The sequence below is a fragment of the Poecilia reticulata genome, linkage group LG5 (assembly GCF_000633615.1).
Source record: "Poecilia reticulata strain Guanapo linkage group LG5, Guppy_female_1.0+MT, whole genome shotgun sequence".
NCBI lineage: Eukaryota > Metazoa > Chordata > Actinopteri > Cyprinodontiformes > Poeciliidae > Poecilia > Poecilia reticulata.
Window position 1 is genome coordinate 1,272,304 of NC_024335.1, and position 17,503 is coordinate 1,289,806.

The following is a 17,503-nucleotide window of genomic DNA, read 5'->3' on the forward strand; positions in this document are numbered from 1 at the left end:
GGATGGATGGATGGATGGATGGATGGATGGATGGATGGATGGATGGATGGATGGATGGATGGATGGATGGATGGATGGATGGATGGATGGATCCTCTGTGTCAGTAAAGTAACCCCTCGGTCCCTCTCTGTGTTTTTCCTGTCCCACTCAGGGATCCCCACCCCCATGTTGGAACCCACCCGGCCGTTGCCCACGCTTCCCTCCCGACGGACTCACTCCACCTCGGAATACCATCCGGACCGGGTCGCCCGGCCGGGTCGACCGCCCGGCGACCGGCCCGCTCTGCCCGGCAGCGGAAAGCCCAACATCTGCGACGGGAACTTCAACACCGTGGCGTTCTTCAGAAACGAACTGTTCGTTTTCAAAGTGAGCCGAACCGAGAACAGAACGGGCCGGCCCGGTCCTGCTCCCGACCCAGAGAGATAATGATCCAGAACATTAATTATCGGGCCGAGTCACAGGATGAAAGAGATGAAAGGTTAATTAGAGGGAGAGATGGAGGAATGTGGACGCTGACATTTCCACTAATTACACAAAACTAATAGAACTGATAGAACTGATCTGTTAGGAGGGGCTGCGTAGTGGTGGTGGGGCGGCAGAGAGGTCTGCGGTTTGAATCCCAGCCTCACGCCTTCCTGAAGGAGTTTACTCAGCCGCAGAGAGGAGCTGCTGAGCTAAAGCTCTGCTAGTTAAAACTATTCTAATCTAAGCTATACGAGCTGCTGAGGTGAAGCTCTGATAGCTTCTGAACTTTAGTTTGCTAACTGCTAAGCTAAGTTATGCTAGCTCCTGAGCTAATGCTCTGCTAACTGCTCTAAAGCTGCTAGCTCCTGAGCATATGCTCTGCTAGTTCCTGAGCTAATGCTCTGCTAGCTTCTGAGCTAATGCTCTGCTAGTTCCTGAGCTAATACTCTGCTAGCTTCTGAGTTTATGCTCTGCTAGCTTCTGAGCTAATGCTCTGCTAGCTGCTCTAAAGCTGCTAGCTCCTGAGCTTATGCTCTGCTAGTTCCTGAGCTAATGCTCTGCTAGTTTCTGAGCTAATGCTCTGCTAGTTCCAGAGCTAATGCTCTGTTAGCTGCTTTAAAGTTGCTAGCTACTCAGCTAAAGATCTGCTAGCTTCCCAGAGCTAACTATCTGCTAGCTGCTGATATGAAGCTCTGTTCGCTGCTGATGTGGTTGAAACTAAATGACCTACTTTTCATTTTCTCTGAAACATTGATGAGATCCTCCAACATCTCGGCAGCTGACTGTGTCTCACCACATGAGCAATGCAGCAGCTGGTTTACATCAAAACCACAGTTAAAGACTTTTATATTAAGTCTAATGATTATTAATTTATTGTTTTTAATTTCTAATAAGAGAAATATTTTTGCATTCTCTTTGTCTTTCACTGCTCTGCATGTGAGGCAGAGAAATTAAGCTTCAACGTTAAGCTATTCTGTTCTGACTTTTCATTCTTTCTTTTTAAAAGTAGGTCAGAATAGTTCAAGAGTAGTCAGGTGATCATTGTGTCCATCAGAGAGAGACAAAAATATTCTATCTAAGGAAACCTAGCAAAGCATCAAGTCATAAACCTGCAGCACTCTCTCTTCTGGGCCAATAGGGGGCGACAGTGGAGAGGAAATCCTTCTGTTTTCCAGCCACATATTGACAATTTATAGCATTTTATACCTTCAATTGTTATAAAAATGCTACACATCAAATATGAAAGAAATTTCAATTCCAAATTTAATGCCTTGAAATTGGGCTTCTGTTACTTTAAAAACTCCAACTTCTTCAGGAAATCTACCCAACATGGCTCCTCTATTAACCCTTTAACTACATCTTTACCAGCAATTCACTGACAAGTAGCAGTAATGAACTCAGCAGTTCATTTGCTAATTGCTGCTGGCTAGTCTGAAGGAGCTGAGTGCGGGAGGAGCTGCGCCTTGAAGGCGGAGCTACGTCCCCCGAGACATTTTAGCTGAGTAGTTGCCATGGGATTTAAAGGATTTCTCAAACATGTATGAAAGAATGAAGGCGAAACTCCAGGTTTGTTTTTGATAATATTATGTTTGAGAAGAAACAGAAGAACTGAACCAGGATTACTTTCTATGTTATTGGAACGTTAAAGTTAATAGCAGTTAATAGAAATAAACAGTCTGTTTAAATCTACAGATAAACGCTGAAGCATCAGTGAGTAAACAGAGAAATTACAGAGAAATTGCAGAAAATGCATTATTGCAACTGATAGTGTTTAACTCTTGGTGACGGATGGAAGAATAAAAATCCATTCACGTCTCTGATTTTTAAGCTGAATTGTAGAAAAGGTCACAGACTGATCTAGCTCCCCGTCTACCTTCAGGATCACCTGTCACTGAGAGTATTCATCTCCTCTGGCAGCTCACCTGTCCACACCTGTCCTCCATCTGTCAACAACAGGAAGAGACAGGCTGATGCTTCGGCGTGACTTTATTCAAGATAGGAACAGATTAAGGATGAATGTTACATCAGATGTTATAGGAAAACATAGGAATGTGTTCTGACACTCATCTGGTCATGAATTCAACCTCACCAGGAACAAAACATAACTTATAACCTGATTTATTTATCTTCTAAAGAAATTTGTGTTTGAGCATCCAGACATGTGATAACACAATGCCAATCTGGGAAGGGTTCAAAGGTCAGCACCAACATATCTGAAGTTTTCTGCTGAGACAAAGATTATTTCCCAGGTGGAAACATTTTAGTGTGTTCAAACCTCAGGGAAATTACAAAGGAACCCACAGCTCTGCTAACAGTTAGCATGTTAAACGTGCTAACAGTTAGCATGTTAAACGTGCTAACAGTTAGCATGTTAAACGTGCTAACAGTTAGCATGTTAAACGTGCTAACTGGACGCTGCACCAAGAACCACTGAAGAAAACAACTCAAAAACCTTTGAAGACACCGAGCACAACTTCCTTTTACCAAATGGAAACAAAATGGAGGCGTCAGATTTTAGGGGTTGTAGGATTCCTTTTTCACTGTTGGCTAAAGTCCATGAGCCATTTCTCCTGCTAGCACTAGGCTGCTGCGTTTGTTTTGGTTGAATTTACCCAGAATGCCCTTCACTGTTGTCCACTTCCTTTTCATGGAGCAGTCTCTGGTCCACTTGGTGTTCACATATGCATTCAGACCAAACCAGAGTTCACTTCAACCAAACCCAGACCGAGGTTTGGAGGACCAGAGTTAGATTTTTTTGGTTCGATTCACACCAACTGAACCGGACTTTAGATAAACAGACTGGATGTCAATTAAAGCGGACTGAACTGTGCTGGTGTGAAAGAAGCCAGGAAATCCTTCTCTTCTGGGTCCTTCAAAGTGACACAGTTCTGGTTTAATTGAAGATATTTGGTCCGGTTTGTTTGCCGAGCAGCAAACAACTCTCCAGCTACTGTGCTGCTGCAGCTCAGACTGGTGAATGAAGGCTGATGTTTCTGCTTGTTGTCTCCAGGATCGCTGGTTGTGGCGTCTGAAGAACAACAAGGTCCTGGAGGGTTATCCCATAGAGATCGACCAGTTCTGGAAGGGCCTGCCTCCTCGCATCGACGCTGCCTACGAGAGGTCCGACGGAAAGTTCGTCTTCTTCAAAGGTAGGAGAAATTAAACAGGAACCAGGAGATCACTGATGAGCCTGACAAACACTTCCAGTGGTTTTAGTTGCTATGAATTCAGGACATAAAAAGAACCAGAAATATAATGACTTTGATATCCAACATGTTTCAAGTTGTTTAGTAGCTCAATGTTCTTCTTTATTACTTAAATCAATGGATAATTCGGGATTTCCTTTGTCCAATTTTTCAGATCTTTCTTGTTTCTAAAATTATGCTACTTTATCTTTGGAGGATTTGCATGAGATGCCATCTCCCCCTGTACTGTTGACATCATTTCATTTATAATTTAGTTGGTAATTTCACTTATCGCCAGACATTTCCCCATGCTACAGAAACTGGAAAACCCACTTGTTTAGCTTCTGAACCATAATAAATGGAATATTGACCAACATATTCGACGTGGTGATGATTTTGATGATGGTAATGTTCATTTCTGGTTTCTCACTTTTTATGATGTTTAATTTTTGTGTTTTTATGATGTAAAGCATTTTGATTTGCCTTGATTTTGAAATGTGCTATGCAAATAAACGTATACATCAGTATTAAGGAATTATTGACTTAAAATAAGCTCTTATACCTTGCTGAAAACTTATTTGTAAATTAGTTTTGTCTTATTGCAAGTGAACTAAGATGTTTGCACTAGAAACTAGACCAAAAATACTTGGTAAGATTTTGTGTTTGAGTACAGATGCTAGACATTAACATTTAAAAGATTCAATCAAGATAAAAAACGTTGATTTGCCCCTTTGTTTTTATTTCAGGTGATAAGTTCTGGGTGTTTAAGGAGGTGAAGGCCGAGCCGGGTTACCCTCAGAGCCTCATGGAGCTGGGCAGCTTCCTCCCCAAAGACGGCATCGATGCCGCCGTCCGCTGGGAGGTCTTTGGGAAAACCTACTTCTTCAAAGGAAACCAGTACTGGCGCTACAATGAGGAGAAGCGGACGGTGGACCCGGGATACCCGAAGTCCATCAGTGTGTGGGACGGAGTCCCCGACTCTCCCCAGGGAGCCTTCACCACCAGAAAGGGATGTGAGTACCAGCATGATGCCGCTTTTCAATACGTCTAAATGAAACCCGTCAGCTCAGCCATGATGAAGCGTTCTGCAGGACGGAGCCCTGGGTCGGGTTCTGTATCCAAACTAAACCCTAAAGCCAGTTCAACTGAGGCGGTGCGAAGAACATCAAGCATCAGAAAAATAGAGCATCTCCGTCAGCAGAGGGTTGTTGTTTGAGGTAACACAATCAAAGTTTTAATTTAGAAATAAAACGACAAAGCGACAGACTGTTAAAAGATAACGTTCTAAAGTTCTCTCAGAAATGCTTAACAAGGATGCAGTACACACACAGGTTGCAAGAGATTTAATGCAGAAACTTTTTTTAGAAAGTTGTCTTACCGCAGCTATTGTGGGACCACTGTGGCCAACATCATGGAACGGTGGTGGCAGCGGTTCCCGTAATGCCGGTTTGATACCCGCTGCATCCGGCTTTGTCATTGTGACCTTGGATAAAACGCTTCACCTGCCTTGCCTGGTCAGAGGTCACGGTGCGGCCAGTGCAGGACAGTCTGTCCTCTGCCCCAGGGAAGCTGTGGCTACTGCCAGCAGTTTGCTGTGAATGGGTGAATGACTGAATGTGGTGTGAAGCTCTTCATGGTTCTCTGGTCTTGATAAAGCCCCATTTATCATTTCCCTCACTGAGGGATAGGTGAACCGTACCCTTTGTTTTCTGTTGGATGGAGAAAGGACAGTTAAAACCTTCTAAGTGTAGCCTGGGGAACTCATTCATCCATACATGGCCCTGCCCTGCCCTGCCCTGTCCAGCGACCTCTGCTGAGGTTTATGGCTTTTAACAAAAAACATCCAGCTGTTTCATCCATCCGTCCATCATCCCGTATCCCTTTAGGGGTCACCAGGGGTGCTGGTGCCTGGCGGGGGACACCCATCAGGTTCAGCTATGGGGCATTTCTCTTGCCCTGGTCTCAAGACATCATATTGGATCTAAGTGAGCACGATCATCTCACAAGTCGGAAATATAACTTGGTTTAAGGTCTGTCTGAGGTGGAAAAGGTTTGATAAGATGATTTAGTCGTCTCTTTATACGTTTCTGTTATGCTGTGATTGAAGCGATTTGTGTCAAGAGCAGAGTTTGAAGTCAAGATGTCCATTCATATCTGTACCCTGTCTTCTTTTTTATCTTTTCTTCCTTTCAATCAATCAAATTTTATTTGCAAAGCACCTTTTAGCAACAAGGTCTTTCAAAGTGGTGGGCGGGTCTGAATCTGGACACTTTCCTGAGACTATGGAGGAATTCAAAGGTGCTAAACTCATGAATTAAGAGACGATACACAAAACTCCATTCTCTCCGGCTCACCGACAACCAGGAAGACATTTAATGCACATCTGCGGAATCACATATTACATTTTCATCATCTCATTTTCATCGTCTCAGAATCCAAAATGTCTCGTCTTCTGCTTCTGGCTTCGAGCATTTATACCATTTTCAGTCTGCTGTTGTGTATTGGAAACCGTCTGACCAATGGCATTCTGAATCTTGCTTCTGGCTCTGTTTTACATTGAGTGTGTGTTGTAAGTTCCGAGAATTCTGGGCCGACCTCGTGGAAGTTAAATCTGCTCCTTCAGAGGACCATTAGTCAGATTGCTAGTTCTTATCTGTCCAAACAGAGACTCTGGCTGAGTCCCTTGCCTGCCAGGAATGTCTCGTACAACACCTTATTTGGTGTTGAACCAGCACAACATAACACATTCCTTTTCAGTAAAACATATCTTAATGTGAATTAACACAACTTTTAACTATTAACATAATTATATTCCTCAACAAGACCTTCTGTAGATTTTAATTCCTTCCTTCACAAGATTCTCCGAAGTTCTGTTCTCTTTTAAGCAAACAAATATAAAACCTGTTAATTAGTGAGTTTTATAGCAGCTTAAAGTTTAAGATATGAACTTTGTTAGGAAACACGCCTCTGCTAAGGGTGAGGCAGCAGGTTTAAGGTCCATCACCGACACACCTGAACCAAAGCAGGAATCAGTTTCTGATCGTTGGTTCCTGCAGAGAGTCGATCAGATTCACCTTCAGACCAAACTAGCAGCTTCCTCTGACTGAGTCCAGCTGCAGGAGGGAAAAGTGGAAACCTCCAACTCTGCTGCTTCAAGCTGCTCACACTGAAGGTGAGTTGGACCAAAACACTCAGAGTCACTTTGAGGGAAGTTAGTAGAGGAGGGAGGGAGCCGAGACTGACTGGACCTTCTGTGTTTTCAGCTTCACTCAGAGACAAAATGGCTTCCAGGTCAGAGGAGGATCTCTGCTGTCCGGTCTGTAAGGACGTCTTTACGGATCCGGTGGTTCTGTCATGTAGCCACAGCTTCTGTAGGGAGTGTCTGAAGAACTGGTGGAGAGAGGACCTGAAGCAACAGTGTCCAGTTTGTAAGACCACATCATTCACCAAAGATCCTCCTTCTAACCTGGTTCTGAAGAACCTGTGTGAATCATTCCTACAGCAGAGAGACCAGAGAATCCCAAAGGATCTCTGCTCTCTGCACTCTGAGAAACTCAAACTCTTCTGTCTGAACCATCAGCAGCCAGTTTGTCTCGTCTGCAGAGATTCAGAAAAACACTCCAAGCACAGATTCAGACCCATTGATGAAGCTGCTCAGCAACAGAAGAAGAAACTTCAGGAAACTCTGGAGCCTTTAAAGAAGAAGCTGGAGCTGAAGAAGGAAGTTAAAGAGGAGTTTGATCAGACAGCAGAACACATGAAGGTCCAGGCCCGACACACAGAGAGGCAGATTGTTGAGCAGTTTAAGAAGCTTCATCAGTTTCTGGCAGAGGAAGAGGAGGCCAGGCTGGCTGCACTGAGGGAGGAAGAGGAGCAGAAGAGAGGGATGATGAAGGAGAAGATGGAGGCTCTGAGCAGAGAGATAGCAGCTCTTTCAGACACAGTCAGAGCCACAGAGGAGGAGCTGAGAGCTGCAGACGTCTCATTCCTGCACAACTACAAGGCTGCAGTGGAAAGAGTCCAGCGCTGCCCCCTGCTGGAGGATCCACAGCTGCCCTCAGGAGCTCTGATAGACCAGGTCAAACATCTGGGCAACCTGGCCTTCAACATCTGGAGCAACATGAAGGACATGGTGACCTACACTCCTCTGGTTCTGGACCCAAACACGGCTGGGTCAAGACTCTTCCTGTCTGATGATCTGACCAGTGTGACTTCAGGAGATGAACAGCAGCTTCTTGATAATCCAGAGAGGTTTATGTCACGGTCTGTCCTGAGCTCTGAGGGTTTTAACTCAGGAAACCACAGCTGGGATGTTGAGGTTGGAGACAATGAAGACTGGAGACTTGGTGTGTTTGCAGAGTCGGTCCAGAGGAAGGGGAAAATACAGTCTGGATGGCTGGCTATTAGATTCTGTAAAGGTAAATATTCAGCAGATTCTCCACCAGCAGCTCCTAAAGTTATCTTAATGAAAAAGAAACTCCAGAGGATCAGAGTGAATCTGGACTGGGAAAGAGGAAAGCTGACGTTCTCCGATCTGGACACCAACACTCCTGTTCATACCTTCAAGCGCAACTTCACTGACAAGATGTTTCCATACATCGCTACTGCAGATAGGGTACAAATCTTACCGATGAAGATCTCAGCTGTGATGTCCTTAGCATGAAGAGTGAAACCTTTGTAATCAGATTCCAACTCTGTGTTTTTAAACCGGAAAATGGATATAATCTACTCTCACTGATCATCTGGTTGTTTTCAGCTCAGCTTCAGAATCTGTCCAGATGCTACAAACTAAACTCGCCTCTTCTTAACCAAACCCAGATACCCACCAGTAATCCAGCGATGCAGTGGATGAGCACACAGCATGCAGCTACTCAGCCTCCAGAAAAACCCTGATTGGATACCAACACCCCTCCTCTTCACCTGTTTCGCAGGAACAAGAGAATCAACAAGATAAAACTGATGGTTGGATTCCCTCTGCTTTCAACAGCGCTGTTACTGTGACTGTGACTTAGGAACAATTCAGCAGATTAAACCTCGTAAAGCTGAAATGTTATTTCAGATTTACTTTTCTACTTATGTCATTTTGCTAAGAGTTTGTGGGGGGTATTTCTGTGCTTCTGCAGTCAAAGGTTCATGTGTTGAGTTGTTGTTGGGATTGGGTCTGTGTTGGGTTCTGGTACCTGTTGTCTTATCAACACCACATTTGGACCAAAATGTTGATAGCTTGAATAAATTCAAAGATCTGGAGCTGAAGTGATTTTTTTTTTTTTGCTCTGTTACTTTTAAGATTACATGTGAAATTATGTGTATTTTCTTTTAATAATTAAAAAGTTAACAATTGGAAAACATTTTTGGGTATCCTGCCTCTTTAATCACAAGCTGATTATTATCCTTTTGTTGAAGCTGGTATTTGAAGGTACTTTCAGTTGGGAAATGTCAAAATGTAGAAATCCTGCATTGGGTTTTAATGTACTTATCATGCTGAGCAGAGCTTCTCTACACCTGCAGGGAAACGGCTTCCTAACAGCCCCTCAAATATCACAGAAACTGAAATGAAGGCACTAAAATGACATAAAGCCTCAGATCATCTGAATGCAGCAAAATGTTTCAAACTGAAGTTATTCAAACAGATAAGACAAGTTCATGTTCAGAAGATATTTGAGTTTTGGCTTGTTACTTTAACTTGATTCATGTTCTCTAAACCAATGCTGCTCGTCTTTATACCTCTGTTGGTCTGTCGAGTTAAAAAGTCACAAAGATGTTGGGATTTGGGGTCATAGTTCAGGAACACTTGAACTATGTGTTCTTGAACTTGTAAAAACTGAGAGTTTTTACAACTCCCAGTTGTAAAAATCATTCCTTGTTGCCTTGGTTACGAATTTTTGTTTTCACAACCGTGTGAAAACAAAACGCCTCAATGTCCATGAGGGAATAATCATCAAACCAAAGAAATGAAGTCAAAGCAGGTTTATTTATGTTGCACGTTTTAGCAACTGGTCAGTTCAAAGTGCTTCACATGGTTAAAAACATAACACAAAATGGAAACATTACATCACAATGATGGCATAAAGACAAAAGTTGCAATCCAGACCAGAGATAATGAGTCTTCCAGTTGTTAATCATAGGCAGCTAGAGGTTTTTAACCTCGAGTCAGATGAACAAACTGTTCCCTCAAGGACTTCCCAATAACTTTCTGCAAAATTTTGTTAAAATACAATGATTCCTTCATTGTCAGTTTGATCAAATCCGCTGAAACTTTGTAGCTAAATGATCCAGTTTTCACAATTGTCTGGGCTAAATCAGAGCAATGGCTGGCTGAACTGAAACTGACACATCAGACTTGTTCATGTTTACGTCTCAATAGCTTCAATAAATAAGACCTAACCCTGAATTTACCTTCTCTCCGTTTGTGTCATCCATCACCCTCTACCATCCACACCATTATCCCACCTTCCTCAGATCACACCTTCTTCTACAGGGGGAAGGAGTACTGGAAGTTCGACAACCAGAAGCTGACGGTGGAGCCTGGATATCCAAAGTCTATTCTACAAGACTGGATGGGCTGCTACCAGTCCGAGATGGAGCGCTCCGGCAGCAACCGCGGAGACCGGCAGCTGCCTCTTGACGACGTGGACGTCATCGTGACCATCAACGACGTCCCCACCACCGTCAACGCCATCGCCGTGGTGATACCCTGCATCCTGTCGCTCTGCATCCTGGTGCTGATCTACACCATTTTCCAGTTTAAGAGCAAAGGAGCGCAGCAGAACACGATGATGCAGCATTATTACAAATACCCGGTGCAGGAGTGGGTATGACAGGGGACCAGAACCCCAAAGCCGTTGTCACTTTCAGCCAACAGAACTGCACCGAAAGGCGCTGCTAGCTGGAGAGAGAAGATCTGAACTTTGAGACAAAGAGTTTAAAAGAAATTTTCATATTTGGGGTTAAAACCAAACGGGGTTGACAGTAAAATAAAGTCCAGAGTGATGTGGAGCGAATGTCTTCATCTCTTTTTGGACGCTGGAAGTCCTTGCTGGACCAACAACAAACTTGTTTCCTCTCAGTGAAAATAAGAGGCAGAAAACATTTCCCATTTGGAAACTACCTTTGGACTTTACATGAGAACTGCTTCAGTTATAAAGTTAGGTCAAAGTTAAATAAGAAAAAAAAAACATTTAAAACTAAACTTGAAAATAAAAGATAGGTAGAAAGGCCATAACAAAAAATAAACCAACGAGCTCTCTGTGGATCACAGAACTCTGTTTTCAGTTATACTGGGATGGAAAACTGTTTTTATCTCTTTTTTTACTAAACAATATAATACCAACTCACCACAGCTCATATTGTTAACACAAAACTCTTTTTATTTAGTCACACAGTAACAGAATCACTGATTTCTGTAGATGGATTGTTACAGAAGTAGAGAACTGAGTCGTCTGCATATTGAGATACTTCTGTCTGTATAAAGCTGAAGGAAGCTGAGGTTTATAATTATCAGTCTGACAAAAGATACAAGTCTACAATGTTAACAAACTGCTTTTTAGGATTTAATGAAACCTAAAGGTTCCCAAACATCTCCTCTCTGCTGCCATTATTTTACTTATTTACAGTGGGTTTTAATTAAATTTCTTATTTAATGGAAGCACCACAATTACAAAATTGTGATTTTTCAACATTAGCAGAACATGGACAAAGATTTGCGCACATTGGAAAATGTAGCTACTGTGAGTTCTTTCACTCATTCTAAGAGTGAAAGAACAAACGATGCCACAGAGAATTAAAACTTTGTCTTCCCACACATCCAACACAACAGCGTCTGGTCACCAGATAAGGCTGCTGAAGATTGATTGTTAACAGATTCATCACCTTCAGATGCTCCACTTCTCCAAAATCAGCACAACTGCAACTCAACCACTGCAGCAGTAGCAACATCACTTAATCTCACGCTGTGCTATGTTGATGCTTCACTCACATCAGCATGCTGAATTCTTGAAAATAAAAGATTGAAAAGGAATAAAGTAGCCTGCACCTTATAACATAAAATAATGGGACAAACCACAAAAATCATTTTTATTTATTTATTTATTTACTTTTTTATTTATTAAATGTATGTTTCATTTATATATAACACTTTTCTGCATGAGTTTATTTATAAAGCACATTTACAGCAACCTCTGCTGACCAAAATGCTTCACAAAAATTACAACTTTACAGATACACAAACGAAAAAACAAGAAATAAAATTAAGATTGATCAAAATATTAATAAATAATAAAATTGGCAGCATAATACCAAGAAAATAATAATGCAATAATAGAAATAAAAACCAAGACATACTTAATTCCAATTGCAGCAATTTCCCAAAAACTCAAATCAATTAATTATTCATTTTCCCTGTTTTTTTCTACACATCTTCCTGTTTGGTTTTTGGACAGTTTGTTCTCAGTTTCATCTTTACTGGGTTTATTTGGTTTTAAATTTATAAGAGTTGCTGAAGGTTTTTTAAGTGCCAATGCAGGAGTTTGTTATTGATGCATCATTTATTCACACACTGTTGATTTATTCATTCTCCACTGTTTGCTATATGGTTCCTAAAGCTGCAGCTTAATATTAACCTGCCTTTAACCATTAACCATATGGTTTTGGACAAAACCTGCATTTTTGGACAAAAAAGTTAGGGTTGTTTGTCCAAACCTGCGTTTAATTTGTCTTGGGAAACAATAACAATAGTTCCAGATCTGAACTAAAAGAATCATTCCTGCATGTTAAAACCTCAACCAAATCATCAATCATGACACGAAGTTGTTTTCCAGTTTTAACTCACTTCCGATAAAAAAGAAAACTTACTGGCAGGCTTTAATTGATAATACACACATTAGCATCTCTAAAAAAATAAATCATTGCCAGCTAAACAATATGGTAGCTTTCACATTTTTTGTTTTATGTTTTGTGCTTTTTTAGTGATAAATAAGATTACGAATACTTGATGGCATTTGTGCCATTCTGCGTCTGCAAACTTCAGGAGTAATTTGATGACTGAAGCTGATGTGAAGGGAAGCAGCAGTTTTTATGGATCCTGCTGCTGTTTGAACAGGAAGTGAAGGTGCTAGTGTGTTAGCATGTTAGCATGCAAGCGTCATCTCAATGAGAATAATTTTAATTCAAACTTTTGATGCTTTTTTGTGGTTTTCATTTAAAATGTTTGTCAATTTACGTCAGCAGCAGGTGCTTTTTTACATTTAAAATAATTCATTTTGACCGTTTTGATGCTCCAGTTGCAGCTGAGTTTCAGTTTTCAGTTTTGTGTCTTTCTTTCCTGAAATCAGACACTCCCAGGGTGCTCTGGTGTTTTCTAACTCAGCTGGTGTTGCAGAGGCAGCGAATTTCAGAAAAGTAGATTTAAGGCGTTATGTAACGCCGCAGCATCACTGCAGTTTGAACTATAAGGCATGCTTTATTTAAACGCCCAAGCTGTTGATGTAAATGGTGTTACCTCTCTGAGGTGACTCACACTGAGGATAATTGGTCTCCCAGAGAGATTTTAGGAGTTCACTGCTTTCCATTTCTGGTTAAAAATCTCTGCTAAGTAAGTCGCAGTCCAGAACTTTGCTGTTTTCTTTGAGTCATAAAGAGTTTTTACCCCAGAAAATGATCTGGTTCATCCTCCTTCATGAGAGGCTGTTAATCCCTGATCTGTTCCTCTTTCACCAACATCGCCGCTCTGCGGGGATTTCATGTATTCCAGCTTTTCTCAGCCTCTTTCGCTTCAGATCTGCTTAGAGTTCTGCAGAATTGTTTGGACCAAACTAAGAAAAATCTGTTTTTTATTGGAAAAAAATATGCAAGTTTTAGCTTTTGTTTGCTCTCTGGTGGGTTCATATCAAAAATAAATCCAATATTCTAGTGTTGATCATCATTATTGATCCTTTTCAACTCCAAACCCAAAAAGTTACACAGAAGGCAAAATCAAAATGATGAACTATTAAGGAAAATTCAAAATAATTTTATGATAGCACAAGATGAATTACATATTCAAGATGATTTATTGCAGGGATTAAAGTTCCTCACTATAAAATGTATTTATAACACATGATTTAGAATAAATACTTCTATCTTTATTATAACTACTCGGTGTCTTAATTCAATTATTTGTTTTTATTCTGAATATTATATGATTCAGTTTGCCGTAAAAATACTAGAATCATCTTTATTTTGCATTAATTTAGCCAAACTTATTACTACTTATGTGTTGCTTACTGTTATTTTTCTTTTCTATCATCAGACTCAGCTCTTAGCCTGCAGCCGTCAGTCTAACGAATCCCAGCTAGCCTCATTAGCTCTTAGCTTGCTAGAGTTTCCAGTTAATGTTTATAACCTCCAAGGTTTCCAAAGACATTTTTGCCAAAATTAAACAAAACTTGTCCTAAAAATGAAAATGTGTGCAGATATTTACATCAAACTTCAGACATCTGATTTTTTTAGGCAGTTTAAATATTTGCAAGAAAGAAAAAAATCATAATGTCTGGATTATGAACGTATTCTCCAAACTTTGTACAAGCTGCACAAATAGAAACTTACAAAATATTCATACCCCTTGAACTTTTTTCCCACTTTGTTGCATTATGACAGCCACCAACTTTGATTTATTTTGAGGCCCAGACCAACACAAAATGCTCTATAACAGTATACATTAATTCATAGATAAAAATTTGAAAAGTGCGGCTTGCATCTGTTTTCAGTTAATCCTTTGTTGGCAGCAGGTCCAGCTGTACAAGAAAAAAGTCAGACTCTGGTCCCGATTCTTGATCTGGTAGTTTTCCAGTATTCGCCTTACGACGCCTGACGCCTTGAGGGAGCTTCGCTTCTGTTTCTGGTTGTGCAGAAAACTTTTTGCAGGTTTAAACTAAATAATGTGCAGCTTAAATTACAGTGACCTTTAGAGTTGTGAGAGTTAAGATGACACTTTCCATAATGGCTAATAATAATAATAATAAACCTCGTCGAGATTTACAATCTATTTTTAAAGATGGACATGGCAAAATAGCATCACCGGGTTTTTTTTTTTTTTTTTGGGGGGGGGGGGTAAATAATTGGCTGAAAAAAATATCCATTCATCTGATTCACGTTTTTTTATCTTTAGGCAGAAAATGAAAATATTGGAGTTTGTACATATTTACTGAGATTTACAGAAAAGCAGATTACTGTGTATTTCAGCAAATGTCTGTTTGTGGAAAATAAAGAAAAGTACTTGAAGAAAATGTTCTGTAGTGATTGCATTGTTCATGTAATGGACATAGAGAAAATATGTATAAATGAGATTTTTGTAAGTAGTAGGTGAGCTGTGTGGGTTTTTCAGGAAGAATTGGGCCAAACTGCTGGTTCTGGATGTTTGTACTGGGCAGATAACAGACAGTCCCATGTGACCAGAGTCCAGTCATTTGGACCTCAGTCTCCCGATGTTCTGCAAAGTTCAGCTCTCAAAGCTGAAAGCAAATAGTTCAACACAACAGCAAGCAACTGAAACACTCATTATTTTCTAGATTTTACTCAGTTCATTCAGAGAAAAATATTATTTAATGCAATAAAAGCAAACATGGAAAGACATGAATTTAAAAAAAGGCAGCACAGATGTTGCATGATTTAATTTTAATGAGTTTTAATGGCCTGCCAGGTTGGGCGAGGAACCCGTTATAACTGCTTGCAGGTCTAATTTACTTGAATTTCTTTTCTTTTTGGAAATTGGAGAGTTAAGCTTCGTTTTAATTTTTAGTTTACATGAAATGAAAAAGTTTAATATTTTCAAACAGAATGAGGACAAAATGTAAAAAAGAAAGATGCAAAAAAAGATTTACTTAAAAAACAGATGTTCAAACTGAAAAGAGAATCAATCAATCATTAGTTGAATTATTTTTGAAAACTCCTCCAGAGTCAATTTTCCTGATGAATCCAAGCGAATCTGCCGGAAAACCCAGAGTTGGTTTTTAACTTACCTGTTGTTGCCTTTACTTTTTATTCCTGTCTTTAATTATTGGGACGCAGAAAAACATTTCAGATGTTCAGACTTTTTACTGCTGACTCATCTGAAAGATTTAGAAAAATTCTGTTCTTAACAGAAAAAATATTTTTCTGTAAATAATGTTTGACTTTTGTTTGTTCTTTAATAATGGGTTGATTATAAAATAAAAATTAGCAGAAAAAAAATCAGATCTTGATTTTTGACTCCAAATACTGAAGCATTTTTGAAATTCAGTTTCATCTCAAGTTCTGTAAATACAAAAAATATGTTTTTAAAAATCTTAGTATTATTTCTGTCATTTGCAGCATTTTTCAGATGAACAACCATGTTTCTGTTTCCAGTTTATGGTTTATTTCTGAAGGATTTTATTCTGAAAATTGAAAACGGTTTCTCTCTCCCTTTGAGTTTGTTTGGCACCGGTTCTGTACCAACACCACCATGTTCTAAGAAATGCCAATAAAAGACTTCATCACTTAAAATGAGGGTTTACTGTCTCCTGTGGCTTTGGGTGGCTGGATTTAGCTCCTAAATATGAAATAGTTTTACTTTTTTACCTTAACTGCTGAACTTTAACATATTGTTTCTATATATCTAATCAGTAGGACCACTGTAGTCTTGACTTATTGTAATTAGAAAGAGCAGTTATTGTTATTAAATTCTGACATACACAACGCAAAAGCTACAGCCAACTAAAAACTTTAAAGTTCTATTTAATGTCTTTAAAGGTGATTAAAAGGAAACGATACATTAAAAAAAGTTAAGAAACTTGCGAAAATTCTGATAAAATCATAAAGTAAACGTGTAGTCAAATAAGAAGCAGCGCTGTTTCAGGGTTAGAGGTGACTGTATGTTTTGGTTTTACATCTTGTCTCCACCAGAGGGCGCAGTTGACCCAGTAGCTAGAGATGTGGGGGTGGAGCCAGCAGGTGTGTTCACCTGTAAGCGGTCAGCTGCCGGTCCTTCCATTCGTCGGTGCTGAACCTTGTTCCAAGCCTCTGTGATCCCTCGTGGTTTCCCTCTTCGCTCCCTGGCAGAACCATCGTCCCTCCAGCGTGTCCTGGTCTTCCTGAGTCTCCTCCTGGAGGCGTTCATCCTAACCACATGTTGATCCACCTTAAACTGGCTACTTTCTGTGTGGAAGCAGCAGCTCTAGTCTCTCCTGGATGACCAAGCTTCAATCTGTAAGGGAGAGTCCATCCACCCTGCAGAGGGAACTGCGTTCCCAAACTGTGGCTGGGAACGCATAGAAATAAAGAGCTTTACCTTTCAGCTCAGCTCTCTATTCACCACAACACTCCAGGAAGACGCCGTCTTTTCCCCAGACTAAAAAAATGAAAGTATTTTCTGTATATGAAACTATTATTAGTGGTGTTTTCCACAAATCAAAATTCCTTGAACTATATTGTTTTTTTGGTAACTGAATGGTGGGAACAACTTCTCAGAGGTTCTAAAAGAGTTTATATGTATCAATTTCTGTAGCTTTTTGTTTTATTTTAAATTGTATTGTTTTCATTTACAGGTCAAGCCAACCAGCTCTGGAATGAGACGTCACAAAAAGTAAAAGAAATAGAATGAATGAGAATCAAGTTGACATGGTTCAATCACTTTATACCTCCATCTTTATTACAGATATATTCTGATCAGTGCAAAGAAAAATAAAACCTGTTAATCAGTGAGTTTTATGGCAGCTCAAAGGTTGAATTCTGGACTTTGCATTGAAACACAACTTCAATCAGAAGTGAACCAAAGCAGGAATCAGTTTCTGATCGTTGGTTCCTGCAGAGAGTCGATCAGATTCACCTTCAGACCAAACTAGCAGCTTCCTCTGACTGAG

The 17,503-nt window shown here is 40.3% G+C and overlaps 3 protein-coding genes across 5 annotated transcripts in view; all 3 read left to right on the plus strand.

Moving 5' to 3' along the window:
- The window catches only part of mmp24 (matrix metallopeptidase 24), a 35,888-nt gene extending 22,274 nt beyond the window's left edge, over positions 1–13,614 (plus strand). Inside the window, exons 7-10 of one of the 3 annotated variants that reach the window (XM_017304793.1) lie at positions 152–366; positions 3,476–3,614; positions 4,397–4,663; positions 8,469–8,998. In XM_017304793.1, the coding sequence (XP_017160282.1) occupies positions 152–366; positions 3,476–3,614; positions 4,397–4,663; positions 8,469–8,482 (635 nt within the window). In that variant the 3' untranslated portion in view covers positions 8,483–8,998. Of the gene's footprint in view, positions 1–151; positions 367–3,475; positions 3,615–4,396; positions 4,664–6,706; positions 6,791–8,468; positions 8,999–10,109 lie in introns of those variants that run through there. The other 2 variants (XM_017304794.1, XM_008408264.2) reach the window with 2 other exon arrangements.
- Positions 6,730–8,998, plus strand: LOC103464276 (nuclear factor 7, ovary-like). Its single transcript, XM_008408263.2, has 2 exons — positions 6,730–6,822; positions 6,914–8,998. Exon 2 carries the CDS (start codon positions 6,931–6,933, stop codon positions 8,311–8,313), a length of 1,383 nt encoding a protein of 460 aa, XP_008406485.1. The 5' UTR covers positions 6,730–6,822; positions 6,914–6,930; the 3' UTR covers positions 8,314–8,998.
- A 2,960-nt stretch (positions 13,615–16,574) lies between the features above and the next one.
- Positions 16,575–17,503, plus strand: part of LOC103464359 (nuclear factor 7, ovary-like) — a 4,042-nt gene continuing 3,113 nt past the window's right edge. Inside the window, exon 1 of the mRNA XM_008408399.1 lies at positions 16,575–16,641. Coding sequence (XP_008406621.1) covers positions 16,575–16,641 — 67 coding nt within the window. The remainder of the gene's footprint in view (positions 16,642–17,503) is intronic.

Coding starts and splice junctions, on each gene's coding strand:
- LOC103464276 (XM_008408263.2), top strand. CDS start 6,931: ATGGCTTCCAGGTCAGAGGAGGATCTCTGCTGTCCGGTCTGTAAGGAC.